Below are 27,965 nucleotides of genomic sequence, written 5' to 3' on the forward strand. Positions count from 1 at the left end.
TACCACTACCACCAATTTCTCTTTATTGAAGTGTGAGGCAAAATGTTAACTTTCTTTTCATTTTTTTTTTACTTTAATTTGTTTTTCTCTTATTTTTTTAAATCATGAAAATAAAATAGCCTAATGGATATCTGCCATTTCAGCATAGCTTTCTCTTAGTTTTACTTCAAATTTTCTTTCATTTACAAGGATAGAAACATCTGTACTTTATATGTGGTGAATGTTTCTTCCATATGGTTTTCAGAATATGAGTTCAGAAGGAAATGTTAAATAGCTCCTAAAAGCTTCTGAGTTTGAAGGTTTTATATCAGAAGTGGAAGGCAGTACAGTACCAGTATCACCTCTTCCTAGAGTAGCACTTGTCAGGTTCTAACATGCATGCAGATCACCTGGAGATCTTGTTAATAAGCAGATTCTGACCCATTGAATCTGGGGAGTTGCCTGAGATTCTATGTTTTTTACATACATCCAGATGATGCTGGGGCTGCTAGTCTATGTATCACATTTTGAGTTGCCAAATCTAGGAGATTTACAGAGAGTGAGTAGTTCGAAAGGGCCCAGAATTGAGGGCCATGCTCATTTCATGCTCCATCAGAAAACTGAAAAGTCAAATAATTAATGCTTGATGAGCCAGAAAATAAAGGTCAAGCTTATTTAATGTGGAATCCTCATTAGCTTTCAGTGATAAAATCTTGATACCTTTTTTTACTCAGTCCAAATGACCATAATCATATAAAGAATGAAAGGGTCTGGTATGGGGTATGTTTCTGCTATGCTCCTTTTTCAAGTTAGCAGAAGACTTGGAGTGGTAAAGCAGGGTCAGTGTTTTCCATCACTGGTGCCCTCTGGGCAGGGGACAGTGGTAGAGCCCTTTTTCTACATCTCCTTCTGAAGTGTCATAAGGAGACAGCTGCAGGAGCTTAGATAAATTTATACATTGCTATAATAAAATCTCCAGAATTGTTACAGAAAATGTCTTTTGAGTGTCTGAAATCTTGGATTTAGGAATTATAAGGTGAAAGGAATAAAACACAACAAATCCATATACTTGCAAGATATGGAAACATTGTTAAGACTGGTCAGTTTAAGTTTAGAGGAAACAAAGATTTGGAGAGGACAGACCAAATATTGTCTACAACTTTGCCATGTTCCTAAGGAGACAGTACCATTTTGCTGTATCAGAGACTCTTCTGGTATGGGGCAAATGTGTGGATTATTGAGCTTCTTGTTTTGGTCACAAATTGCTAATAACACATTGCTGGACATCAGAGACTTGGAACTGACTGGTATTCATTAACCATATTCTTATCTCAGATCTTAATAGTATAATAATCATTCAATTAACAGATTACAAATAAACTAGGAGGTGATAGAAAATAGAATTGTGGTTACCTCCAGAGATGGAATATTGATTAGGAGCCATCTGGGAAAATGTTCTATAATCTGATCTGAATGGTGGTAATTCTAGTACATAAATTTGTAAAAATCCTTTGAAGTTTACACTTAAGATTACTGCATTGACACACTTTAATGAGAGTATATTATGCCTCAATAAAAACATTTTTTATTTAAAAATTAGTTATTTGGTATATCACATATTTGAAAATAAAAGTTTTTCTTTTCTCTAAACCCCTTTCTCTTTAAAAACATTTTAGCAAAATTAAACTATTTCCAGACGCTCCAAAAGGTCAACGCAACCAACTTCCAGGCCCTGGCTGCACAGTTTGGAGGCGAGTCATTCATTTCAACATTCCAAACCCAGTTGCCATCACCTTTTTATAGGGTGAGCCTGGGGAAGGGGATGGGATAGTTTTGGTTTTCTCCATTGCCCATTCTTTTGGAGGGCAATGTTGTCCACATTAATGGGCTGTTGAGTTAACCCTTGTTTCATCTTTTTTCTATTCTCATTTGGTTCAGTCTGATCTCATTGTGAATAAAATTCTCCTAAATCCTTGTTTAGGCTGGGGACCCCATTCTGACTTACTTCTCCAAGTGGTCTTTAATCAGCTTACTGAGACAGCCTGCAGGAGCTGGAGCTGGGGGGCTCTGTGCCGAGAACAATCCTGCAGGTGAGTATGGGCCAGAAGTACCAGCCTTTTTTTCAGTTTTAAAATAGATGATTTTATTTATCATTCCTTTAATTCTTTGTGTTCTAAGGTTTCCTCCAGAGTAAAAGTACAACTTGCACTCGTTTCTTTAAGAACCTGACGAGTAGCTGTACCTCAAATCCAGCCCTTGATGCTGCCTCTTACTTTAACTTCACAGTTTTGAAGGTGAGTGTCCCTGTATCTCCCCACTTTGTCATTCTTCCCACTTTTGGTGGGATGTAGAAAGAGCAGTGAAGTGAGTCAGTATCCCCAAGCACTACCTAAAAGGCAGAGAGCCTGGAAACACTATCATCTGAAGAAAGACTAAAGAATTAGGAATATATAGGCTGGATAAGAGATTATTACCCTCCTGGCTAATGGGATTGGCTTGGACGGAGTTGGGGGAGGGGGGGTAACATCTCACTATTTCACCCAAACTTCGTTTTGCTGTTTGATAGAGCCCTGCTCATAGGAGGTGGGCATTTCGGTCCACCCAACCCCTCTCCAGCTCGATTGCCTGGTATTTTAGTGTAAAGAAGAGTCAGGTGGAAGAAAGGAAATGAACCATTCTAATATGTTGATTTTTCCCCAAAAACCAAAGCCTATTGGTAGTAATATGAAACCATAATTTCCTCGTGATTTTTTGTAAGTTATATGCACACTCATGTCTCTGCCCTTCTCTTATTCTAGGTTCCAAGAGGTATGACTGATCTGCAGAATATGAAGGTATGATGTTTTTATCGAGAAAAGAATCTTTTCTCCCTTTGCATCTGAGGTAATTTCAGTCTAAATTGTAATGGTGAAAGAAAATGTATGTGTGATGTATCAAACAGTTAAGTATAGATCTAGGACTGTGTTTTCCAATGTGTTCTCTACAACTAGTAAGTATCATATGAAATAAGGATTCTGTGTTAAGTAAGTTTGGAAAAATCATATTAAATAAAGTTAAGCACATTATTTAGGGTAGACTTCTTGGAGTTGTTACTATGCTAGAAGGCTTTGTTAATCTCTCCGAGGGGAGTATAGAACCCAGTATTTCTAAAACTCATTTGAACATGAAATCCTTATTTTATATCTAGTAGGATTAATATTCTAAACAATATGTTTTGAGAAGTGCTGATCTAGAATGACCTTTGAATTTAACTTGTAGGCTGGTAATGGAAGGAGAGAGAAAGGGGACAGTCAAGAAGGAAAAATATTCATTGCAGCATGATATGTAGGTGGGAGAGAAAATGCTGCTTTCAATTTCAGTTGGTTCACATTTTTCCCTTGTTATTTCCAGGTGCCTGTAACGCTTATCTCACAGGCTGGTTCTCCTCTGTTGTCTGGAAACACTTGTCAGAACGTTGTTTCCCAGGTAAGGATGCTGACCTCAGAAGAGCACTCTAGACTGATGTATCTGACTTTCTTTGCCCACAGGCAGTCTTCTATTTGTTCTTTTTGGCTGTCACATTTTCTTTTGACACAGTGTCATCCGAAAATCTGAAAAGAATAGTAAACTTCTGTTCCTCCATTCTGTCTCTCCTGATTTATCCAATCTAGAAAAGTAAGAAGTATTTTAAAGTATCATTTTAAAGACAGGGCTCAAAAATTTAAGGTTACCCTCAATTGCGTGTGACTCCCATCCCCAGCTAACTCTCTTTAGTCATCCTCAAACATTTTTAGAGCTGAGTAAACCAGATTTCAATTCCATGTTCCTCTCTGCCTCTGCTTCTACTCCCTTGCTCTGCCCCCAATCAAAACTTATTTTTCTTCCTTTTTAATTTTTACCATAAATTCATGTCTTCCATGAACCCTTTCAGAGACCTCTTATCCATCTCTTTTTTTCAAGTCCAGATGCAATGTTAAGTCATCTTTATTTTATCATACTATTAGTGTCTGGTACTTCAAAGATTACTTTTTTGGTTTCCTTCATTCCTTTATAATAAAATCCTTAAAGACAGAAAACACAATGGATGCACTAAATATTTTTTATTGCTTGATTCTTCTTTTGCATTTCAGGTCATCTATGAGATAGAGACCAATGGTACTTTTGGAATCCAGAAAGTCTCAGTCAGTTTTGGACAAACCAACCTGACTGCCAAGCCAGGTGTTTCCTTAGAGCAACACTTCATCATTCGCTTTAAGGTTACGGTCCTTTGCATATAGGGGACTGAAAGAGGAAGGAATATTGGGTTAGAAATAGTTTTTCTGCTTCCAAAGCACATGTGAGAGAGAATACAAATTAGCAAAAGCCTAGTTCAATGTGTAAATTGAAGCTTCAACTTTTAATATTCCATTATTTAACTGTAAGTGATAAGAAATTCACAATGTTTATGCATGAACATTTTCTTTGATTCTCTCTCTGGCTCCCAGCATTGCAGGACTTTAATCTCAAATCAAAACTTTTTTAAATTGTAATTTTGAATCATAAACTCAGCCAGCATCCCACAGAAATTCTTTAACTAGCTTTTCTCATATTTCTGAGAATTCAGCATTTTATTCATTTTTTACTTGATCTGAGTCTCCAGTTTCAATCACCACCTTTCAGCTTTCTTCTACTTCTTTCCTTTTTTTGAACCCAACACAGTCTGCTTTCTTCTCAACTCTACCCTCAAGTGATCACCCAAGGTCCCATGTCTATAGTGTTTTAAAAATATATATGGATATATTTTTGAATGCACCTACAACTCAGTTACCTTTAAATTCCTGTGGTTTCAGCCAGGCTAAACATATCCCTAAATTGTTAGTAATTTTCAAGAAACGGGTTAAGGGATGGATCATTGGTAGATCCTTGGTAGATAAAGCATCAGTGAATTTCAACATTAAAATTACTCAGATTTATTTTAGTGAATTAAAAAAAAAAAAAAAAAAACAAGCCTTTGAAGTAGAAATTCCTGCAGCATGCTATACCATGGAGGGAAGCCAGATTGTTCAGTGCAGATAAATTGTTGCATTGCCTTAAGGGAGGGTCCAAAGCCAAGCAGGGGAAGGTGGGAGAGCATGCTTTTCTCTGTTTCCACAGGCTTTTCAGCAGAGCACAACTGCTTCATTTACTGGTCCTAGAAGCGGGAATCCTGGCTATATTGTTGGGAAACCACTCTTGGCTTTAACTGGTGATGTAAGTTACTCCGTATCCTTTTTAAAGCTGGATGGCCTGGTGCAGCCCAATGAGAAAAGCAGCAGTTGCTGGTCTTTTGGATTTTCCAATTCCTGACTTATGTTTGGAAATGTCCATGCTACCAAATGCTTTAAAGGTTATGGTAGGCTGGCTAAAGGTGAGGATTTTGACCAATATTTGTTTTAATAAGATACTTACAGGCTTGTGTCTAGTTAACCACTTGTGGAAAAACAGTAATTGTAGCTTTTAATTTCCAGGGTTAAAAACACAAATTTGTGACTAGAAGGATATCATGATATTAGTAAAATATAAATCATGTTAAGGGAACAATAAGGACATACATTTTCCAGTCCTGCCTATGTTCTTTTCTGTTATGATCTCCTTGACCGCCACTTCCACCTCAGATGACACTCTTGCAGAGCCTGGGGGATGGAGCCTGCTCTGTTAAGAGACATAAAGTACAATTTGGAGTGAATGCAATATCTGGATGCAAGCTCAGGTAATCCTTTGCTTTCACATCATTTCCTTTTTATATTGAATGGCAGTTCAGAAAATGGTTGTTAGGAATAGTCTTATAATTTTCATAATTTTAATAGTGTTAAGAGTTTTCTGAGAATAGTCCTTTATATCTACTTAAAAGTATTTCCTCCAATATATTTTCCATATTATTTCTAATAATCTTTGGATTAATATACTAATATGGTTACTTTATTATGGTGATGATGCTAAATAGTTTTCTGAAAGCTGGCTCATTCATGCCCATTGTTGGGCTATTTAATAGCTGATACGTACTTCCCTGGTGTTAGCATTGGACTCCAGCCTCCACGGTATGTAATTATAGGCCACAGAAGGCGAACTGCAGCCACTTGCAGCAGGAAATTTATCAGACTCTTCATGGAAGGCCCAGACCAGAGCGTGTTGGCATCTTTGGTAATGCCGACCCAGCCCAGAAGGGAGAGTGGGGCCCAATCCTCAGCAGGAACTGCAATGTTTCGGTAAGGAGAGCAATACACACATTTCCTCCTCTGTGTATCTGTAAATTATGGACGGTGTCAGGCTGCTGTAACAAAGTACCACAGACTAGTAGGTTTAAACAACAAGAATTTATTGTCCAGAATCAAGGTGGTTAGAAGTCCCAAGTCAAGGAAGCGTCAACAGGATCATGCTTTCTCTGAAGTCTAGCATTCTGGTAGTGGCTTATTGGTAATCCATAACTCTATCTCTGCCTCTCTCCCCATCTGCTCCTACTGTGTCCACATTTCTTCTATTATAAGGACTCCAGTCATGTTGAATTAAGGACCACCCAATTCAGTTTGGCCTCACCTTTAATAACATCTTCAAAAGTCCTATTTACAAATGGGTTCACATCCACAGGACCGGGGTTAGGCCTTAAACATGTCCTTGTGTGAGATATGATTCATTCCGTAACAGATGGTAGTGTTAAAACCAGCCCTATTGCCACAGATGATGTGGTTGTTATAGAAGGAAGAATATAAGAAATCATGCCCATTTGAAGTCATTATTTCAGGTTAGAGTTAAACCAAACCCATTGTCCTTTACTTGGAGAAAAATTTGAAGGGAGAAAGTCTAGAGATTGATCTGTGATACAAAATCACCCCATATAGGGGACAGTGGGATTGGGGGGGCCATAGGGATCACACTCCCGTTTGTCTAGTTTGTGGATGGATGAGTGGAAAGGTGGGGGAAGGAAACAAACAAACAAACAGACAGACAAGGGCACCCAGTGTTCTTTTTTACTTTAGTTGCTCCTTTTCACTTTAATTATTATTCTGGTTATTTTTGTGTGTGTGGTAATGAGGGTGTCAGGGATTGATTTTGGTAATGAATGTACAACTACGTAATGGTACTGTGAACAATTAAATGTACGATTTGTTTTGTATGACTGCGTGGTATGTGAATATATCTCAATAAAATGAATAATAAAAAAAATCACCCCATATATTTCAAATATTCTCTTATATTCTTGAATATTTGGTTGGCACAGAGTCTTATGTGAGGTTTAAATTTGTGCTTTTTCTGTTGCTGATGTTTTTGTTTTAAAAACTATACATTTACAGATTAAGAAATTCAAACCCTATAGGATAGTATTAGATGAAAAGTTAAAAACTTCCCCAGCCCCAGAAGTAACTTCATTTAGCTGTTTCTGATTTTAGTTTTTTGTTGGTTCATTAGATACATATCAGGTATATCTCTTGATACCCTTTTAAGTAAAATGAGGAAATTTGTTTGCTCTACTGTCTTCTTCCTCTCTTTCCTGCCACTTGCCTCCTGACTTCATTCAGCCATACCATTAATTTTATTTATTTTGGTTTAAAATTTTAATTATGTTCATTTTTCTGGATAAGTAGTACATACACTTGTATCCAAAAAGTACAAAATAAAAACCTCTCTCCCACAGAGGCAACCAAAGTTACTGGTTTCTTTCCTTCCAGAGATATTGCATGCTTACACAAGTAAATACTCTTATTATTTTTCTTTAGCCAAGTGATAGAATAATATGAACACTGCTCTGCACCTGCTTCTGTAACAGAGTTTGTTTAGTACCTATCAGTACATAATAAGTATCCTCATTCTTTGTTAGAGTTGCATAGTATTCCATTATATGGATATACCATAATTTATTTAACCCAGCTTTATTGATGAACATTCAGGTTGGTTTTAGTCCTTTGCTATTCCAAACATGGCATTCTATAACCTTGTTCAGGTTCTCTTTCATACATACAATTATAAACCTATATGATAAATTCCTAGAAGTGGAATTTTTGGATCAAAGGGGATATGCATTTTTAATCTACCTATCTGTTAGGTAAAAAATAGCATCCTGGTGTAAGTCTGTTTTTCTCTTACTATGAATAAGGTTGAGCATCTTGACATATGATTGAATAATTTGTATTTTCATCCCTATTATCTATCTACTTATATGCTTTGCCCATTTTTATTGAATTATTAGTCTTATGGCTTATAGGAGCTCTTTGTGTATTTGAAAAATTAGTTCTATGCGGTATGAGCTGCAGATATTTTTTCCCAGTCTGTCATTTGTCTTTTTGCTTATGGTAGTTTTCGCCCTGCAGAAGTTGATTTGATGACATGGGAACAATTTTCATAATGTAGAGTAAGTGAAAAAATAAGGTTAAAAGAACATTTGGAATAAGCACATGAAAAGATGCTCACCATCAGTCATTAGGGAAATGCAAAACCATAATGAGATACACTTCACACCCACTATAGTTAAAAAGATGAACAATAGCAAGTATTGGTGAGGATATGGAGACATTACACTGCTGGTGAGAATGTAAAATTGCGCACTTACTTTGAAAAGCAGTTTGACAGTTCCTGAAAAAGTTAAACAAAGTGACCATATGACCCAGCAATTCTACTCCTTAAGTATATAACCAAGGAAATGAAAACATGTTCACAAAAAATTTGTACATGAATGTTCACAGCAGCATTATTCATAATAGCTAAAAAAATGGAAACCCAAATGTCCATCACCTAATGAATGGATAAACAAAATGTAGTGTGTGTGTGTATGTATACACACCTGAATATTATTCAATCCTAAAAAGAAGTACTGATGTGCTACAACAAAGATGAACCTTGAAAACATTATGCTAAATGAAAGAAGCCAGACACAAAGCACCATGTATTGTATGCTTAATTGGAAATGTCTAGAATAGGCAAATTCATAGAAACAAAGAAGATTTGTGGTTGTCAGGGGCTGAAAGAAGGGAAGAATGACTACTAATGAGTATGGGGTTTATTCTTGAGAAAATATTCTGGAATTAGATATAGTGATTGTTACATAACTTTGTGAGTCGACTAAACACCATGGAATTGTATGTATGTGAATTCTATCTCAATTAAAGAAAACATTTGGGATAATATAAGTTCAATTCAGTGTGCAAAATATAAAATTACATATGCATACCAAACCATTAATAGTGTCTCTTGGTGTTGAGACTGTAGGTCATTTTTTGTTTTATTTTATTTTCTGTATTTTCTATAATGAACATGTTTTACTTTCAAATATGTATTTATTTCTCTCTGTATTTCTCTCTCTCTCTCTCTCTCTCAAATTAATCCTGCTGTCTTTGACTTGAACTATTTGCTCTGACTTTTCTACCTCCAGATTTCTTATCTATAGTCCATCATAAATACTGCTGCATGTCCATCATGGTTTTTTTTTCACTAGTTTTCAGTTCCCCTTCTGTGGCCTTCTCACACTTCATATTATGAAGAAACACCCCCATCTTGGTTTCAGTATCATCCAACAGTTTACCTAATCTTTATCAGTTCTTATTTCTTTATTTTTTCCTATAGTTTTGTTGGAACTTTTCTGCTACTTTCTTCTATTTTCTAATTTAAACTTGTTCCTTGGGATGTGTATTTACAGCCCATCTTTCTCAAACATTCTTTCTCCCTGAACTCATTTCCATTTTAAATAGAATTAAATGAAGATCCATTCTCAATTCCCAGAAGTGTTTGAAACATATTCTTTAGGCAGCTGACTTCCAAATTTTTATTTTGACCCCTGAGTTTTCTACTGAATTTAGTTTCCCATGTTCAGTTGTCTATTAGAATATCCCTTCTAGTATCTCACTGTCATCATAAAATTAGCATGTTGAAAATAAATCCATGACCTTCCTAGCCCAAATTAGTCCTTCTTCCAGATTTCCTTATCTTGGATAAGGTTGCCGCAGTTCTTCCAGTCATCCAAGTTTTGACCTTTGGCATCATCTTTGTTTTTTTCTTCCTTAAGTTCCATATATAAAAAGATATATATTCCCAATCAGTCTTCCATCTGTCTTCCCCTTTTCCTAGTTTACACATCTTATGGCCTGTATCTGAGCCTTACCATAGCAAAATATGAAGTTAGAAAAGCACAAGGCATATTTGAGGATGGTATCTGTTGAGTTACAGTAACTTCCCAATTTATATCCCCCCTCTACATCAATTCTTCCTGCAACTTGCAATTAATCCTCCTAGAGTACTGAGTTAAATAGATTATGTTTCTTTTCTAGAAACTTCCATGACTCCTTGATGCCTTCAAAACAGATTACTTAGTTGAGCTTTATAATCTAACCCTAAGGTGTCTTTTTCCTTAACCTTTCACAGGCCTTGTGTCCAAATCCTTTGCTTCAGCAAATAGCCTGCCCAAGGTCAGTGCCTCACATATGCCTGGCATGTAGGGGGCACTCAGTAACTATTATTTAAATTAATCAATGAATGGTCCTCCATGGTATCAGGTGCTTCTAGCTGCATACTTTTTATAATGGCATCCCTCCACCTGAATTTGCCTTTAGTCGCCATTTCTTCCAATCATGTTACTCATCCTGGTTCCATGACACCATCCTTAACCAGAAATGACCATTTCTTCTTCTGGTGTTCCCTAATACTGACTGTGCACCACTCACTGAACACTTCTTATAAACCCCTTCACATGTGTTCACCTGTTATTACTCTGTGTGTTAGTGATCTGTACTTTTGCATATTTAACTTTTTTAGATCAAGGACAATAATATGGTCTGTGTTGTCAGTTTTTGTGTTCTGTCTATAAGCCTGTTTGCTGTCTGTTGTCTTCCCCATTATTGTATAATTCTTAAGGAATAATAGCTACTTAGTACATGTTGACTGACTACAAGCAACCATCAGGCAATTCAAGCAGATGCTTCTTTACCTTTTACAGGTTATAAATTGTACTTCCTGCTGTTTTATACCAGTTTCCCTGGAAATCCAGGTATTGTGGGCATATATAGGCCTCCAGTCCAACCCACAAGCTCATGTGTCAGGAGCCCGATTCCTGTACAAGTGCCAGTTCATACAGGTAAGTCATGGCTCCTAATGGACCACTAAGCCTTGAAGGCCTTGACTGCCTTATAAGGCATTTGATGCCTACATCACTTTTTAACATCTGAGAGCCAATTTATGATCTCAGGCAATGTTTGTTGAGAGTGAAGCTAGCATAATTAGCTTTCAAGTCTATCTTCTCTGCTTGGTTACTGAAATTTGCATGTTATCATAGTGAATATAATCTACATCCTTTTTTCTCCAGTTTTTAAAAATCTCCTGACCCCAGATCATAAGGTGGTTAATTTATTTTAAGTAAATCATGCAAGCATTACTTTACTGGTTGACTTCAACCACGGAAAATGTTTTCCATAAATGTGTGCTCAGCCTGACAGTCACAGACTTATCAGAGTCTCTGAGCCTACTGAGTGCCTTTTACTATGGCTAGTTTGTAGTCACCAATTCTTAGTTGTATGAGCTGCATTAAAATAAACAATTCTAATCTGTGGTAAACATATATCTGTTGTTTATGATGTGCCTTAGAACAGCTTTAGCATCTGCCTTGGCTTTAAAACCTAATTCTTAGCTTTTTAAGTCCAGAAACATAGTATTTTCATTTTAGGTTTGGTGAAATGATTCATGTATAAACCAGTATGCCAGTTCATTAACATTTAGTAAATTCTTACCTGTTAGTCATTGCATTTACATCCCAGATAAGCAAAAAACTTTGATGGCATGTAGGTCAGAAGTAAAGTAACTTTAGCTTTTCCTCACAACAGGGTTGGGTGCCTTAATTCTGTATGCCTGTAAACGAGGTTATCAGAAACTGTGTTAAGAACATTCCATTTTCTGTGTTGGTTTATTGAAAAATATAGAATTATTTCTATAAAAATCATTTACTCTGCTACAGATCTTGCACTAAATCCACTATTACATTTTTCTAAATTTTTCAAACTGTATTTTTATTCTTTATTTTAGTACTGGTATTGTTTGGGAAGATACCCTCAAGACTATTGTTTTTATTTGCCCAAATCTCTGGTTCTCCTAGGCATTGAAGCTACCCAGTGCCTCTTCCTAGGCTCAAAATTTAACCAATACATTTTCCTAGTGTTTAGCAGAGTTTAGCTAAAAAGGTTAGTTTGCCCCCTATACAAAACCACTTTATAGTCATTCACGTCTAACTGGCCTAAGTGAGGGAAAGTTAAGAGAATTTCAGTTGTACTACATTTGTCCATGACTGAAGAAATAATATCTATTCAAATTATGGAATAAGAGTTAACTGTGTTGAACTTATTGAGAAGTGGTGTGGAATATACAAAACCATGTTACTTTAGGGTGATTTAAGGGAGTTGCAAGAGAAATTTCAACTATACAAAAATGTTCACTTGAGAACTCATATCCATGAAAGATGCCGCTCTTATAAAAGTAAAGGAATTATGAAGTAGAATAGTGTCATATTACAAAAAGCAGATATAAGCATTTCCTTCTATAATTAAGAGGCAATTTTATCATCTCTTTTGAGACATTTTTTTAAATATACAAACTAGCACACATTTATTATGTCGGATTCTATGGGTCAAGAGTCCCTGCACAGCTTAACTGGGTTCTCTGCTCAGGGTCTTACAAGGCTAATCTAGGTATTGACCAGACTGTTCTCATCTGGAGTTGGGTCCTCTTCCAAGCTCATTCAGGTTTTTGGCAGAGTTCAGTTCCTTGCTGCTGTAGCACTGAGGCCCTGAACTCCTAGGGGTCACCCATCTCCACACAGTTCACAAAATGTCTGTCAGACTCTCTCTCTCTCTTCAGGAAGAGCCCAGTCCCTCCTTTAAGGGCTTATTAAAAGATATTTTACCTCTTCAATCTTGAGTGAAAATTTTCTTCCTGAATAATCATATAAGCATACTCCCATTTTTTCTTTATGCATTTATACTGATTATTTAGCTTTGTCTCTAGCTTTAAGTCAATTCTTTATCCAAACAGGCTTGTCTCTCAGGATTCTGATTTTTTTCTCAGAATAGTAATAGCCTGTCCAAGAAACTTACACCAGCTGGAGGAATGTTTTCTGTGGTTATTTCCATACCCACTGGCCACCCTTCGAGAGACTGTGGTTGATAATGGTCTCATGTAGGCTGTTTCAGTCAGCTTAGTGTGGCTGAATGATGACACAAAACTAAAGCTGAGAAGCAGACTGGCAGCCTGTGGCTGTATGGAGATTTGTTTTGTTTGGCCACTAAGTGTTTTTTTTTGTTTTCAATTTGTGCCAACATTTAAAAGTCAGGAAATTTGACCTAAAAATCCAGATTTCTCACTTCTCTTGAATATCTGGCAATACGGACCATACATTCCTGCGTGACATAGACTCTCCCATCCCTGATTGCTGCTTTTAAAAGGGACACCCCATTCTCCTCCATTCACACCACCTGCACCTCCCTGCTTGTAGCCATCCTACTTCTCTCATTCAGGCTATCTGCTTAGGCTGGTAGGATTTGTGTTTTTGAACCCTGAAATGAAGCTGCTAGATGGTCAGTAAAATTTTGAACTGAACTGTCTGAATGAGTTTTCACACAGCTTTAGAAACACTTTAAATTCTTCTTAATATAAAAAGTGAAGTAGCAAAATTTTTGGAAAATTCCTAAGGTTAAACTACAAAGGGAAGAAAGGAGGGAAGAATTAACCAAAAAGTTGGGTAGGCTATTGCAAGGTGTTAATAATAGGGTGATATAAAGGAACTCTGTATTTTACACATGATTTTTCTGTAAACCTACAACCTCTCTAATTAAAAAAAAAAATTTTTAAGTTGTACAGGCTTCCCTATACTCTACTAATATAATAACAGTAATAATAGCTAAAAATTTATTGAATATTTATTCTGTGACAGGTATTGGTAGTAAGAATTTTATAAGTGTTAATTCATTAAATTCTCACAACAAACCCATGAAGTAAGAAGGATTTACTTATATGGTACCCTTCTGCTTATAATTTTATACTAATTGAGCCTTTTAAAAGGTCTTTAGATTTTGGGTTCAATAAAATACATAATGTCCCATATCTGCATATAAACAGGTTTAAAGTAAAGAAAACATACGTCCGGGAAGATTCTGAATCAATTAAAACTAAAATAATGAAAGAGTGTAAAGAACAACATAGCATCACAATACCCAGGCTCCAAACTTTTTTTAAATTATAATATTCAATTCATGTTTATCTTAAAATACATCTAGCAGGACACCCATTGCTCACAGTTTAGGGTAGTAATTAAGAGCTTGGGCTTTGAGTCAGACACACTTAGGTCTAAATTGAGTTATTTTACTTCTCTAAACCAAAGTTTTCATCTATAAAATGGATATTAACAATGATATTTTACTGGAGTTGTGCAGATTGAATAAAATCATAAAAGTAAAATACTTAGCATAGTTCCTGACACAACAAATACTCAGTAAATATTACTCATCATATCATCATCTTTGTCATTATAACTGTTCTTTAGAAGTTTTACAAAACCATACCTTTACTACACGCAACATACTATGTGAAATTTGCTATCCTATTCTGGTTTGTTCCTTTTTTTAATGCTAGACAAAACCCACCAAATTTGCAGTTTGAAAAAACAGTTTTAGAGGATGCATCTCTGACTATATTTCAAAGCTACCTTGTTTCAAAGTTGCCCTGCAGATCCTGCTCGTGCTGCCCTCTGCAGCACTTTGCTTTCGGTTGCTTCCTTGGCTTGGCTTCCTCTACTTTTCCATCCTGCTTCCCCACTCATTCACCAATTGCCCCTGGGAGCACTTCCTTAATAATTCACTTGCACACAAATCCTCATCTCAGGATCCACTCCTGAGGAATGTGATCTAAGTCTACAATTTTAGTGTGTACTTTCCATGGAGAATTAGAACATCTCCATGAGGCTGTTGAGGGGCATGCAAGGATTAACAGATGAGGCTAGCTCTCTAGTCACTAGGCTGCATTATGATCCAGGACTAGTGATAAACTAACATATTCCCATGCAATGAATATCAGCAGTCAAGGCAGGCAAATAATCAGAGTATCCAGATTGGCAATCTGACATTTGACCAACTGGGAAAATCGGCACTAAGGTAGTTTATAGGAAAAGACAAGTAATCCAAGGCTACTAAGACAAGGCAATTAAGTCCAGTGCTAGTGACATTGGTTAATGAAACAGTATCTTATTCCAGTTTCTGACCATATTAGTCTCAATATAAACTTGAGATAGTTTAATTTAGGCTCTGCAGGTGGAAACAAGCAATTGGTGGTAGCTAGGTGTGTTGGAAAGCTGAAAGGATCAAAAGTAGTGCCTTCACAAAAATTTGTATGATTTTCCAAAGTAATATATACATATTTCTTTAAATCGAAAAATGCCAGATTTGGTGGGGGTTGCGCTTTTAACAAAAGTCCCATATCCTTCCTCACCATCTGCTCTCCAGAAATTATCTGTCTTTTAGCTGTTTCTTCTGCTATTTGTTTCTGTTTCTAAATATTATGTATAATTAGTTATCCCTTGAATCATCGGTTTTAGAGATGATCTGTTGACTTCTGGTTTTGATAAATGAGTTTAGCTCTGTTATTCTCTCCCTACCTTTCCCACCACCCTCCCAATTTAGTTACATGAAAATATTTTGTTAAGTCAATATTCAGTATGTCATTATTATATTAATGCTAAGAAAAAGTAATTCCTTTTCTGTGAAATGTCTTATTTTTCCTGAAATTAGTAATTACCTCATATTGCATTTCTTTAGTTTTCTTTGCACTTACGGCTAGGACTTCTCACACCCTCCAACAGTTCTGTAAAATTACTTTCAATGCAGTTTTTCAAACAGTTGAACTTGCCATATAGTCTATCAGTTCTAATTTTTCCTAGGCATTTTCTTCATGGAGACCTCCATAAACTAATGTTATTTGGACCGGTTGTTGCCCACCTATTATCATGCTTTGCTCTCTATTTACAACTTCCTCTTGCTTGCTTATTTTAGATTCACTGTTTACTGAACATTACTTCTTTCCTTTTCTTGGTTTATTCTCTTGTTTTGGTGAAGCTTAACTTCTAGTAACTTCTTGAATAAAGGTACATGAAAAGCACCTTTTTTTCTTTTTTTAGTTCACATGTCTAAAAATAACTTTATTCAGTCATTGTTGTCATGGTCGTCACAATGATGATGATGATGATGATGATGATGATGATGCTTGATTGATACTCTGGCTAGGTATAAAAGTCTAGCTTGAAATTATCTCCTGTCACAATTTTGAAGGCATTCTTTCATTGTCTTCTAGTTTCCTAAACTGCTGTTCAGAAGCCATTCTAAAGTCTTCTTTTTATTCCTAGTGGTCTAAAGTTTCCACAATATCATGCCTTGGGTGGGTCTTTTTTTCATTCTTTATACCCAACAATTAATTAGTGGACTTTTTTACTCTGGAAACTCAGTTCTGAGAAATTTCAATTATTAACATATGGTGAATAATATCCTCCCACTATTTTCTCTGTTCTCATTTTTGGGGGAACTCCTGTTAATCTGTTGCAGGACCATTAGATCCTCCAATTTTTTTTTCCTTTATCTCCTTTGTCCATCTTTTTATCCTTTTCGTTTTAGAAGAGTTCCTCTTTCTAGAAGAGTTCCAACTTTATCTTCTGACTTTTTGCTGAATTTTTTTATTTTGGCTTGTACATTTTTAATATCTAAGAGCTCTTACTTATTCACTGAATGTTCTTTTCATAGTATCCCTTTCTTATATATCTTTGAAGGTACTAACAACTTTTTTTCTTCACCTTCCATTCAATCTATTTTTTGAGTTTATTTATTCTGTTCATTTGGCTCAGTTTCTTTCTTTAATGTGAGAAGCTTTCCTCAAATGTCTGGCAATCTCGATCCATCCATCCAAATTTAAGAGTAACCTATTAGGCTAACAGAAAGCTCTGTGATCATGGGTAAGACTTACTGATTGGTGGCTTTCACTCTAGGGCAGTTGGGTACAGTTGCTTTTGGGGTTGTGGAACTGCCACTGTCAGCCTCTTTGTTTCTTTTTGCTGGGACTATTAATTTTCTCCAGAGAAGGACCTTCTAGACTTCTGATTGAAGGGTATCAGTAGAAGACCAAGTACTAGTGCTGTGGAGCTAGATGAGGGAAAGGGTTTCATTGTAAAGATTAATCTATTTTTAGTTCCGTACCTCACTCTACCCTTCTCTATGCCCTATGTCCTAAAGTCATTAATTTCTTTGGTTTAAATCATCCAATCTCTGGTTGAGGTGGAGGAGGAATAGTTGTCTGTTTGTATAGGGGAGGGCACATAATCATTCAGTGCCCATTTTCTGCCCCTACCTCATCCCTGCCTCCCTATTATCTCTTATTACTGAGACTTTCCAGGGTTCGACAGAGCAGATCTGCTTGCTTTTAGTCTCTGAAGGCTTTTACATTTTGTTGTCTTTCCCTCTGTAAAACGTGGTTCCATCTGCCTTCTGTTTTCACAAATTGTGATGCCCCTCCATCTCAGCAAAAATGGAGTTTTTTTATCTTTTTCTTTTTGAATTAAAATTATTTTTGGAGATGCAGAAGAAGACATGTCTTTACACTGCCATTTTAAAACCAGAAGTCTATTAGTACTCTTGATAAGTGCATATCCTGGGTAAGTATGAAAAAACAACTCATACTTTTTCATGTGGGGTTTCCCAGCCACTGAAACATCAGCACAAACTTAAAACTACAGCTTTGAGCAGATGTGGGCCCAAAGGTTGCCCTCTTAGGCTATAGCTACCTTAAAGTTCAGTTCTTGGTATAGGCTGAGCTCAAGGCTCCAGAAATTCCCTTATTTGGGAGTCTAAAGGTGCTAATGACCCTGCTCTTTTCCCTGCTTAAGTCTGAAACCATTTAAAAGGAGTTAGACAGATGGATAACAAAATGTCAACTGTATTACTGCTAAATACTAAGTTGGTGGAGATGGCTTGGGTGTGCAGCAGTGGGGCTTCCTAATGCAGTACTACACTCTTCCATTATGAGGCCATTATCCAAATTCCAACCAGGTTCTTTTGGGTATCCTGGAACTGCTCATGGGTGGTTTAGAATTTGTCCTTCCCCCCAAAGGCTCTTAAAATAGTCAGAACATCACATTAATTAAATTAACTCCTGGGTGATACAGAACCCAAGGGTGAAAATTCACTCCCTATTCTAGTTCCCATCCCAAAGTATGTCTAGCTATCCTGGTTAATGTAGCTTACCCAGGTATTCTGTAATGTGATTAAATGACAAATATTAACAAGCTTCAGTAATAAAATGTCTACTACAAAGATTTGCTCCAAAAATTGAATATAAATTCTCTTCCCATTATAAAATTTTCTGGGAAAAGTTAAGTTCCTAAGAGTAAATCCTCTTGTAAGTTAAAGTCCAAAGAAATCAAAGTCCAAACATTTTAAGGTAAAGTATAAAATCAAATATTTTTTACTTATAAGTCAAAGTCCTAAGAAAGTGATAAACTTTTCCCCATTTTCTTTCTTTGGTCAATCTCAGTCAGTCTTCAGTGCCTGTCTGAAACCAGGATTCTCTTAGCTTCAGCTTAAGCTGGCTATGCTTGGAATGTGTATGGTTCCTTCAGTGCCAGAGAAGCTATGTTAGTTCTATGCGATACCCATCATGAGCATCACTGTTTTAAAAAAGAATACAAAGAGTTAATATGACATGCAAGATCATCACAGCGCTGGCCCCACATCCATTTAAAAAGAAAAGCCAAACCCCAGTCCCTAGAGGGGTTATTGCAGGCAAAATTTAGTTTCCAGAACCTCATACTTAGTACTGCCAATGACCACAGCAGATAATACATGGCAAGTAAAGGAAGTTGAATGGAGAAAATGTACATTTCAGGCTCAACAAGATAGCAATTTACAGTCAAATTATGACCAAAAGTTTGGTGAGCATGGAGTGAGAAGAAAGAGAATTCATTTTAGGTAAACATGATGCTGAAGTCAGGCTGCAACCTAGTATCAAAAGCTATGGCAGTTGGAGGGATCTGATCCTTGAGTCAGACTGATAAAGGCCCCTTCTCCTAGAAGTATTTTATTTAACTTGATTTGATGCGTGGTTGAGAGGGTCCTTTCTAACCCTGAGATTCTATGAATCTGATTTTTTAAAAAGCTACATGACTGAGTTCTTCACTTTTTCAATGAAGTTTCGCATTTCTTTCTGCAATTTAAAAAGGAATAGAATTGCCACTTCTGTTTCCATTTATACATGTGTACTGTTTTGTAACCTGAGCTTTCTGGGACCTGATAGGGTAGAGCCTCTAATCATGTTTACACCAGCAATTCTGTCATCTGGCCTCTCTGATATCAGGCAGCTGCACAATTGGAGAATACTAGAGTCAGTCTTCAGGTGGGTGTAACTGCACAGTTCTGTTGTCATGGACTGTTGCTAAGAAATCCATTTCCTGTGTCTCATTGAAAGAAACCTATAGGTGACCAATATGAGAAAAAGGTATATCCTGCTTAGATCAATTTGGTTTTGGCCTTTCTTCAGGAGAAGTAGTAATAATGAGAGCCAAGTTAGAGGGCTGTATGAATGGATACCAAGCACTTACCTTTCATTTATTTTCTTCCTGCAGGATTACCAACTAGTAACAGAAGTACCTCTGACAACTATTGTGACCTTTGTGGACATTACACAGAAGCCAGAGCCTCCAAGGGGCCAGCCCAGAATTGACTGGAAACTGCCATTTGACTTCTTCTTTCCCTTCAAAGTGGCATTCAGCAGAGGTGAAGACTCTCAGGAAGGCTCAGTCTCTTCTATTATTATGCTGTGTCTCCTACTACTTGGAGTTTTCAACCTAGAGACGAAGTGAAGAAAGAAGTAAAAGATTTAAATTTTCCCCATGGGAAGCTCTGAGGTAGCCTACTTATCTTGGCTAAACAGATCCTCACCTGCTCATGAAAAAAGGAAAGCATTTAGGATAATAAAGGACTTAAATGAAGGAATCTTGGTATATGAAAGAAGGTATTTTAGAAAAGCAACAAAAATATTTTATTCATCGTTAGCTCTTGGCTTAAGGATCTACCAGCAGTGCATCTTCTTAAGCAGGGAAAGCAAAGAGCCCTTCCTCCAGCCCTTCCAATTATATTATGCCTTCCTAAAGGTTTGGAAGGTCATCATCCATCTGCTTACAGGCACACTCAGGCCCAGCAGGAAAAGGAGCCCACTCATGCTGTCACCCGGGTGAACTCAGGAATAGCTGCCCTCTGGACTTGAAAGGAGCTGACTGTTCAGAACAGAAAACTGCTAGCTGTATGTTTCATCTGGATCCTCCCCACTCCCTTGGGCCACACCTTTTTCCCAAGCATGAGGAAGAAAAGCAATTCTTTCTACTCAGTTTCTAAAATAAATGCAGAGTGGAAGCCCAGGCCTCCTTTCTACTTGGAAATAACTTCACCACTCATTTCTCCTCTTTCCTTCCCTCTATTGCGGTGAGGCGAGATAAAACTGATGGAGAGTGTTGTGGTACTAATTCCAGTGGCACGGCAGACATTACCTGACATGTGATCTGCCTCATAATTGTTTTGCTGTATGTATGGTTAAAAAAAAAGAACAAGAAAAACAGTGTTCATAAATAATGTAATACAACATTCAAGTCAGGGGACTTGGGTTCTTTTCCTGGGAAATTCACTCTGAAGATCCAGGTTTGTGGCACTGGCATTGATAGTGAGCTTAGCATGAAATGTTTCTTTTAGCACAAGGCAACAGCTTACAAAAGGTAGTGCCTGCAGGCATGGTTGGTTCCTGCATGTCTGACCAAATCAGAGTTCTGACTTGCAAAGGAAATGATTTAAATAGTTTCCTATCATCATTCATGGGTGAAGAGGAATTGATTGGGAATTAAGATAGAAAAGTTGAAAAGCAGGAAGTATAAAAAGGTTTATGCCTAGAGCAGAATTATGCTATCATTGTAATTAAAGTGAAACTTTGATAATGTTATTAAATAATTCTGAATATTTTAAAATTCTAAACTCCTTTTATAAAGAATACAATGCAATCTAACTTCACCAAAAGTAGTATTGATCACCTACTTTTCGTGAAATACAGAATTGTAAGGTACAGCCCTTCAGCAAGCAGACAATTTAGGAGGGAAGATTGGCATGTGACACAGTAGAAGAAGAAAGTGCTGTTATTAACATTTGTTCAGAGAAGCAGACAATCAGTGTGGCCAATCAGTGTAGCAGACTAGTGAAAGGCATGTTTTGAAAAGGTGGTGGGAATGGAGCTGAATGTGGCGGGATGGGTAGGAATGGGAGAGTCAGTGGGAGGGAGCAGGTGATCCCAGAGCCAAGGACAACTTGAACTAAGGCCCACAGGCTCCTGTGGACTGAAGGGTTGGAAGACTGAACTGACCAGTAGAAAGCATCAAATGGGTAAAATAGGAATGAAGATAGGATACATAGTGTAGGTACTCATTATATGTGGACTTGAAAGTGAGGCAGAGAGAATTAGGAGATAGTGTGGTTTTCTCCACAGCTCTGAATCTAAATTTCCTTTCAATAAAGCATATATACCTCATCATCATAAATCTTTCTTCATGAGAAGAAAGTATTAATTGTGAATACCATCTCTGACTGGATTATCATTTTGTCCCATTCCAAATTACCTGAAAAGTAACCTATTTATCTTGAAGGAAGTGACAAAGTTCTTGTAGTATTTCTTACTAAACTAGGAAGAAGTGAGCAGGTGGTTCTGTACAAGGGGGATTCTGCACAAGCCTACAGTCAGGAATTCATTGCATAGATGTTACTCTAGCAACACTGCCACCAAGGAGATTATGCTAAAACTGACCACAAAGCATGTCTCTAGATTCTCCAGGTTTGTGCTTTTTACATAGAAATAACCTTATGTGACAACTCACCCTAAGTTTTGGGGAGGAGACATCCAGTCTCTTCCCAATAGCATACCTGTTTAGAATGTGATCCCTCCACTCCTTTATTCAAATTCTTGTACCCATGTCCTGGTGCTATGAGACTATTCTGTGCCTTTTAAAAAATAATAACCAGATTTATTGAGATAAATTTCACATACCATACAATTCACCTTCTTAAAGTGTACCATTGTGATTTTTAGTATATTCACAAAGTTGTGCAACCATCAGCACTCTAATTCTAGGACATTTTCATCACCCCGAAAAGAAACCCCATACCCATTATCAGTTACTCCCCATTCCCCCTATTAACTCCCCCAGCCCCTGGCAACTACATAGAAATTTCCTGTTGCTGTGGATTTGCCTATTCCAAGCATTTCATATAAATAGAATCACGCAATATGTGGCCTTTTGTGTCTGATTTCTTTCATTTAGCATAATGTTTTCAAGGTTCATTCATATAGCATGTATCAGTACTTCATACCGTTTCATTGCCAAATAAAAAGCAATAATTTTGTATAAGGATAATTTTTATTACTCATCAACTGATAGACATTCGGGTTTTTTCCACTTTGGGGCTATTATGAATACTGCTACTATGAAGATTCGTTTTGGGGGGAAATATAATTTCATTTCTCTTGGGAATTGCTAGAAATAGTAACTTCATTTCTAACTTTTTGAGAAACTACCAAACTGCTTTACAAACAGGCTGCGATATCTCCACATTCTCGCCAACACTTTTTTTTTTTTTTAACCAGTCCTGGGGGGTGTGGAGTGGTATCTTGTGGTCTCTGTGCTTTATTTTTTTCTACTGGGACTTCTGAAGTGCAGTATATAGATAGAGATCTTACACCAGAAACCGGCTTTTCCAAGGCTTGAATACCTCGATTGTGCTCTTCCTCTCTACCCCTACCCATTTGGTTAGCTTGTGAGCCCCCTTTCCAATTACAAGGTTTCTTAACATATTTAGATAAGACTTTATGGTAATCTTATCTCCAGTCACTCTCTTTGGAACAGACCTTCAAAATGACTATCTTTTTCATTTGAATGATAATGTTAGCTTCTCTACTTAGTTTCCTTTGACATTTTGAAAATATACCTACAGAACAATGCTTTCTTCTTGGTTCCCTTATGTATACAAGTAAGTTATCAGCCATTTGACTTACTGCAAAAAAGGTCTCTATATTGTAATCAATTATTAAATTTAATGAGCAAGTTTTACTGTACAAGAATATGTACAATTTGGATAGAATGAAATAAAACCCTTGCTGACCCGCTGCAGGTGTGGAAAACAGATATTCATATACTTTTAGAGTGTAAAATAGTAGAAACTTGCAGAGAAGGGCAGGTAGCTAGCTATTTAACAGTATGTATCAAAATCATTAAAAATTTTCATAAACTTTGACCCATCAATTTCACTTATAAAACAATATCCAAGGGGAAAAAAATGCCCAACAGTATGGGGGGGTTAGTTAAATAAATCATAGCATATCCATATACTGGAATATTGTCCATTGAAAACTATGTAGTCTTGTTTTTATTGCCATAGAAACAGATTCATGATCTATTTTTTTTCATGATCTATTTTTGAGTAGAAATAGATAAATGATCTATTTTTTTCATGTCTATTTTTGTACAAAAACAGTACAAAATAGTGCATATACACTATGATCTTATTTTAGTAAAACAAAAAAATACTTGTACACATGTACTTAGACAAACAAAAAGTCTGGAAGGGCATGTGTCCAAAAAGGGGACTGATTTTTTTTTTAATAATAGGCATCTCTGATTTTTTTGATCAGGGAAAACTATATATTTTAAAGAAAATAGATATTTGTTTTCCAAAAATAACTGCCCTGTTTATTATATGTAGGAATATTCATATTTATAAGTAACTTCCTTTTTCTATTGATTTATCTGTTTAGAATTCTGGGCCTGACTTTTAAAGCAGTGTTTCCCAAATGCAAGTCACATCAAAATCTTCTGGGGTGCTTTCTAAAAAATACTGATTCTTGGGCCCTGTGCCTGGAGATTGTGATTCACTGGTTAGAGAGAGGGAGGAAGGGTGCGCAAGCATGGGAGCTGGGGGCTCTGAGAATCTGTATTTTTGTAAAGCGTTCTTTAAAAAAGAATTCTGATTCTGATGTGTGGCCTGGTTTGTGAAAACTATAAAGTAAGGTTGCCTAGTGTGGCTGAAACTGGTTTCACTTGAGTCTTTGTCCCATCACTGCCAACTCACGCAATGTGCCCACCTGCCCAGCCTACTCCCTTCTCTCCGAGAATTCCCATCACTCAGAACTGTACTGAAGGGGTGGGCCTAGCCTCCAGGTTCACGTTACACATGTGAACCTCCTCTCCCTGCCACAAATAGCTGGACCAAGAATGGAGTCCTGAACCAAGCTAGGCTAATAAGATTTTCTATCCCAGGAATTTGGAACTAGGACCAAGATTCGATGTCAGTCAGGAATGGGCACCAACTGGAAGGATTTTTTAGGGCTGGGGAAGCCCATTGTCCACCAAATGTTCATTAGTGCAGAATCTATCCTGAAAAAAAAAAAAGGAAAGAATGCAGAGCAGATGTGCAGAGAAGTGTAAATAAGAGACCCAGAATGGAGGATAGCCTTGGTTCCTACCTCTCAAGCTGCTTGTGAGATCCAATTTTACCTCTTGCCCTCAGAGACTATAAGTTACTCCTTCCAGTAAATTGCTTTGTTTGAATGAGTTTCTTTTCTTACAGTTAAACAACTGGAGACAAAGATAACTTAAAGCCTAAGACTCTGTAACATCTAAAGAGTCCTTAATCCTGCAATCTTATAGACCAATTCTAAATAGCCACTTCATATGGTGACTTTCTGGTCTTATCTGGCCCTATTTCCATTTGCTAAGACAAAATCCAATCCAAAAAAAGAACCACTTTTTTTCATATGCAAGAAACATACAATGGCTTAATTATTTTCTTGATTTCTGTGGAGGAGAAAACTAGTTCATATTTCTTTTTTTCCCAATTCAGTCATATCCTACTCTTTTCTCCTTATTGGTGGAATAGAATATTAATAATAAAATAGAAATAAAAACTAAAATAACTAATAAAATAAAATAGAAGACATTTGTACAATGTTTAAGGATTTTCATATTTGATCCTCTTAAAAAACCCGATATACTGTGAACAATCGAATGTACGATTTGTTTTGTATGACTGCATGGTATGTGAATATATCTCAATAAAATGAATATTAAAAAAAAAACCCTATAGGATAGACAAGGGCAGTGTTATTAATAGCCCCATTTTTTAATTTGAGGAAACTAAACCCAAAGAAATTAAATTCATTCATTCCTCAAATATTTATTGTCTGTTATGTTCCAGGAATATACTTCCCTGCTGTCAGGAGCTTATATTCTAGCAGGGAAGGCAGACAAGCAATAACTATAAGATGATGTGTGGGTTAAGAGAAGAACCACGACAGGCCTTCCAAAGTGGAGAAGGAACCTGTCCCTTGGGACTCTAGCTACATCCACAGGTACCTAATTTGTTCTAAGCACATGATGAGAATCTTAAAAGAAAAGCAGAGGTACTAGGTATCAGTTACTTGAAGGCAGATTTATTTTGTATCCTGAACCCTACTTCAAACTCAAACTGCTCAAAACTTAATGCGAGTTCCATGCTCTCATCCTTCACCCAAAAGCATTCTCCATCTATTTCCTATCTCATTGCATTGCAGCACCATCAGATTCACAAGTACTCATTCTTCTCTCCCCTTACCCCTTCAAGTACGAAGTGCTGTCAGTTCTCCTTACTTTACTTTCTTCATTCCCCCTGCTTTAGCCTTTTTCCAGCCATTGTTTCTTTCCTAGGCCTCTGCAACAGGTTAACCGACCTCTCTGCTTCCAGCTCTTCTTTTTAGCTCTGCTTCCACTCCTCTTCACTGCAAATGAAGTGATCTTTCTGACACACAAATCTGGTCATGCCATGCTAGTGCTTTATAAAAGCTGTGGCTCTCTGTCTATGAGGATTATAAAATTCAAAATCTTCAGCGTGAACAAAAAAGACAAGCAACTCAATTTAAAAATGGGGAAAAAAAAAAAACTTGTATAGACATTTGTCCAAAGAAGATAAACAAAGAGCCAACAAACACATAAGAAGATGCTCAATGTCAACAGTCATCAGGGAAATGCAAATTAAAACCACAATGAGATACCATTTCACACCCACTAAATTGGCTACTATTTAAAAAAGAAGGAAAACAAGAAGTGTTGGAGAGGATGAGAAATAGGAACCCTCCTGAATTGTTGGTGGGAATGTAAAATCATGCTCTGTGGAAGAGTTTGGCAATTCCTCAGAAAGTTCAGTACAGAATTACCGTATGACCTGGCAATCTCACTTTTACATATACATACCCAAATGATCTGAAAGCAGGGACTCAAAAAGAAGATATTTGCACACCAGTGTGCATAGTAGCATTATTCACAGTGGCCAAAAAACCCAAACACCCATCAACAGATGAATGGATAAACAAAATGTGGTATATACAAACAATGGAATATTATTCAGCCATAAAAGAGAATGAGTATCTGATACATGTGACAACATGGATGAGACTTGAAGACACTGAGTGAAATAAGCCAAGCACAAAAGGACAAATACTGTGATTTCACTTAAATAAAAAATCAGAAACTAAAATACAGGTTATCAGGGGTTAGGTGGGGAGGAGGGAGTTTCTGTTTGGAGCGATGGAAAAGTTTTGGCAATGAATGGTGGTGATGGAGGCACAACTTTGTGAATGTAATTAATACCACTGAATTGTATATTTGAAAGTTGATAAAATAAGAAATTTCAGATTGTATATAAGTAAATGGGGAAAAAACCATAGAACTATACAACACAGAATGAACCCTAATGTAAACTATGGGCTATAGTCAATAGTATAATTACAATAATATTGTTTCATCAATTGTAACAAAGGTACCACACTAATGCAAATTGATAGTAATAGGGAAAACTGTGTGTGAGACGGTGGTATACAGGAGCTCTGTACTTTCTGCATGGTTTTTCTATAAATCTACAACAGCTCTATTAAAATAAAATAAAAAAAACAAAAATTCCAGTGTGGCATGGAAAGCCCTGGCCTCCCCTGGCCTGGACACTTCTCCTGTCACGTCCCACATGAAGCCTCTACTCACAGGATGTCTCATGCTTATTCCATCCCCTTTTCCTCATATGACCCTGCTCCCTCTTCTCTTCTAGGTGAAGTACTTACTCTGTGTCCTTCAAAGTATAATTCAGAAGTCGATTCTTTTTGATCCTTCCCTGAATCCCCGGAAGCCCCCTCCTCTAGCATTTATCACATTCTGTTGTAATTATTTGTTCAAATATCTGTCTCTCCCATGAGACTGTGAGCTCATCTGGGAAGGAGACAATGTCTTTATCACACACCTAGAATGCCTATCACATAAAGTAGCCAATGTAAAGAATGAGAGTGTATAAATAGGTTCACAAAACAGCAACATTCTCAGGGTCCGGCAGCAAGACGCCTTCCTGTCACTGATCTCAATCAGACTGGCCCCTTACCATATCCGTGCCTATTCAGGAAGGTGCCCTTTGAAGAAAATACACGGAGAGAATCCGTGCTCTAATTTTAAGGATGAGTCTGCATTCGCTTTTGGGATAGTTCCAATGATCAGAAATTAAATACAACGATTTAAAAATGCAATGAGATACTCTTACCAATGCCTTTGCTGAACCAGAGTTGGGCTGGGACCTTGAGGAAACCTCCACAGCAAATCATTCGATCGCTGTACCAAAATTTCCCCCATTTAAACAGAAGTTTGGCCGGAATAGGGGCTCCATAAATACGTGTGAATTGGTCCCCTATTTCCGAGCTGCTCCTGGGATACAGATGATCAGCAACGACAAACACACCATCATGAGCTAAGGGCATCACGCACCTTTTCTACCTTCAGGGAAGGCCTGAGGAGGCGACTCTAGGACACTCTCTCCCTTTCTTCTGGGATATGGACCTTCACGCACGAGAACTCGAGCCCCGCCTCCGCAGCCTCGACCCCTGCGGGCGGCGGGCGG

At 37.1% G+C, this 27,965-nt stretch overlaps 1 protein-coding gene and 1 long non-coding RNA gene across 5 annotated transcripts in view; one reads left to right on the forward strand and one right to left on the reverse strand.

The window, feature by feature from the left end:
• TCTN3 (tectonic family member 3) overlaps positions 1–24,387 on the forward strand; it is a 28,102-nt gene extending 3,715 nt beyond the window's left edge. The window contains exons 4-14 of one of the 2 annotated variants that reach the window (XM_037804137.1): positions 1,656–1,783; positions 1,961–2,069; positions 2,158–2,273; positions 2,778–2,813; positions 3,370–3,444; positions 4,089–4,214; positions 5,092–5,199; positions 5,592–5,686; positions 6,029–6,182; positions 10,895–11,032; positions 19,595–24,386. In XM_037804137.1, coding sequence (XP_037660065.1) covers positions 1,656–1,783; positions 1,961–2,069; positions 2,158–2,273; positions 2,778–2,813; positions 3,370–3,444; positions 4,089–4,214; positions 5,092–5,199; positions 5,592–5,686; positions 6,029–6,182; positions 10,895–11,032; positions 19,595–19,831 — 1,322 coding nt within the window. In that variant the 3' untranslated portion in view covers positions 19,832–24,386. Of the gene's footprint in view, positions 1–1,655; positions 1,784–1,960; positions 2,070–2,157; positions 2,274–2,777; positions 2,814–3,369; positions 3,445–4,088; positions 4,215–5,091; positions 5,200–5,591; positions 5,687–6,028; positions 6,183–10,894; positions 11,033–19,594 lie in introns of both variants that reach the window. The other variant, XM_037804138.1, reaches the window with a different exon arrangement.
• LOC119510078 lies at positions 1,552–27,965 on the reverse strand. 3 transcript variants are annotated; one of them, XR_005211813.1, is made up of 6 exons: positions 27,833–27,965; positions 19,571–19,816; positions 11,682–11,799; positions 9,849–9,961; positions 5,529–5,628; positions 1,552–3,625 (listed from the first exon to the last, which is right to left on the reverse strand). It is a non-coding gene; the product is annotated as an uncharacterized LOC119510078 (long non-coding RNA). The 3 variants fall into 3 exon arrangements; XR_005211812.1 differs by lacking the exon at positions 1,552–3,625 and adding an exon at positions 4,051–4,239; XR_005211811.1 differs by lacking the exons at positions 1,552–3,625; positions 9,849–9,961 and adding an exon at positions 4,051–4,239.

Source organism: Choloepus didactylus, chromosome 15, assembly GCF_015220235.1.
Source record: "Choloepus didactylus isolate mChoDid1 chromosome 15, mChoDid1.pri, whole genome shotgun sequence".
Classification (NCBI taxonomy): Eukaryota; Metazoa; Chordata; class Mammalia; order Pilosa; family Megalonychidae; genus Choloepus; species Choloepus didactylus.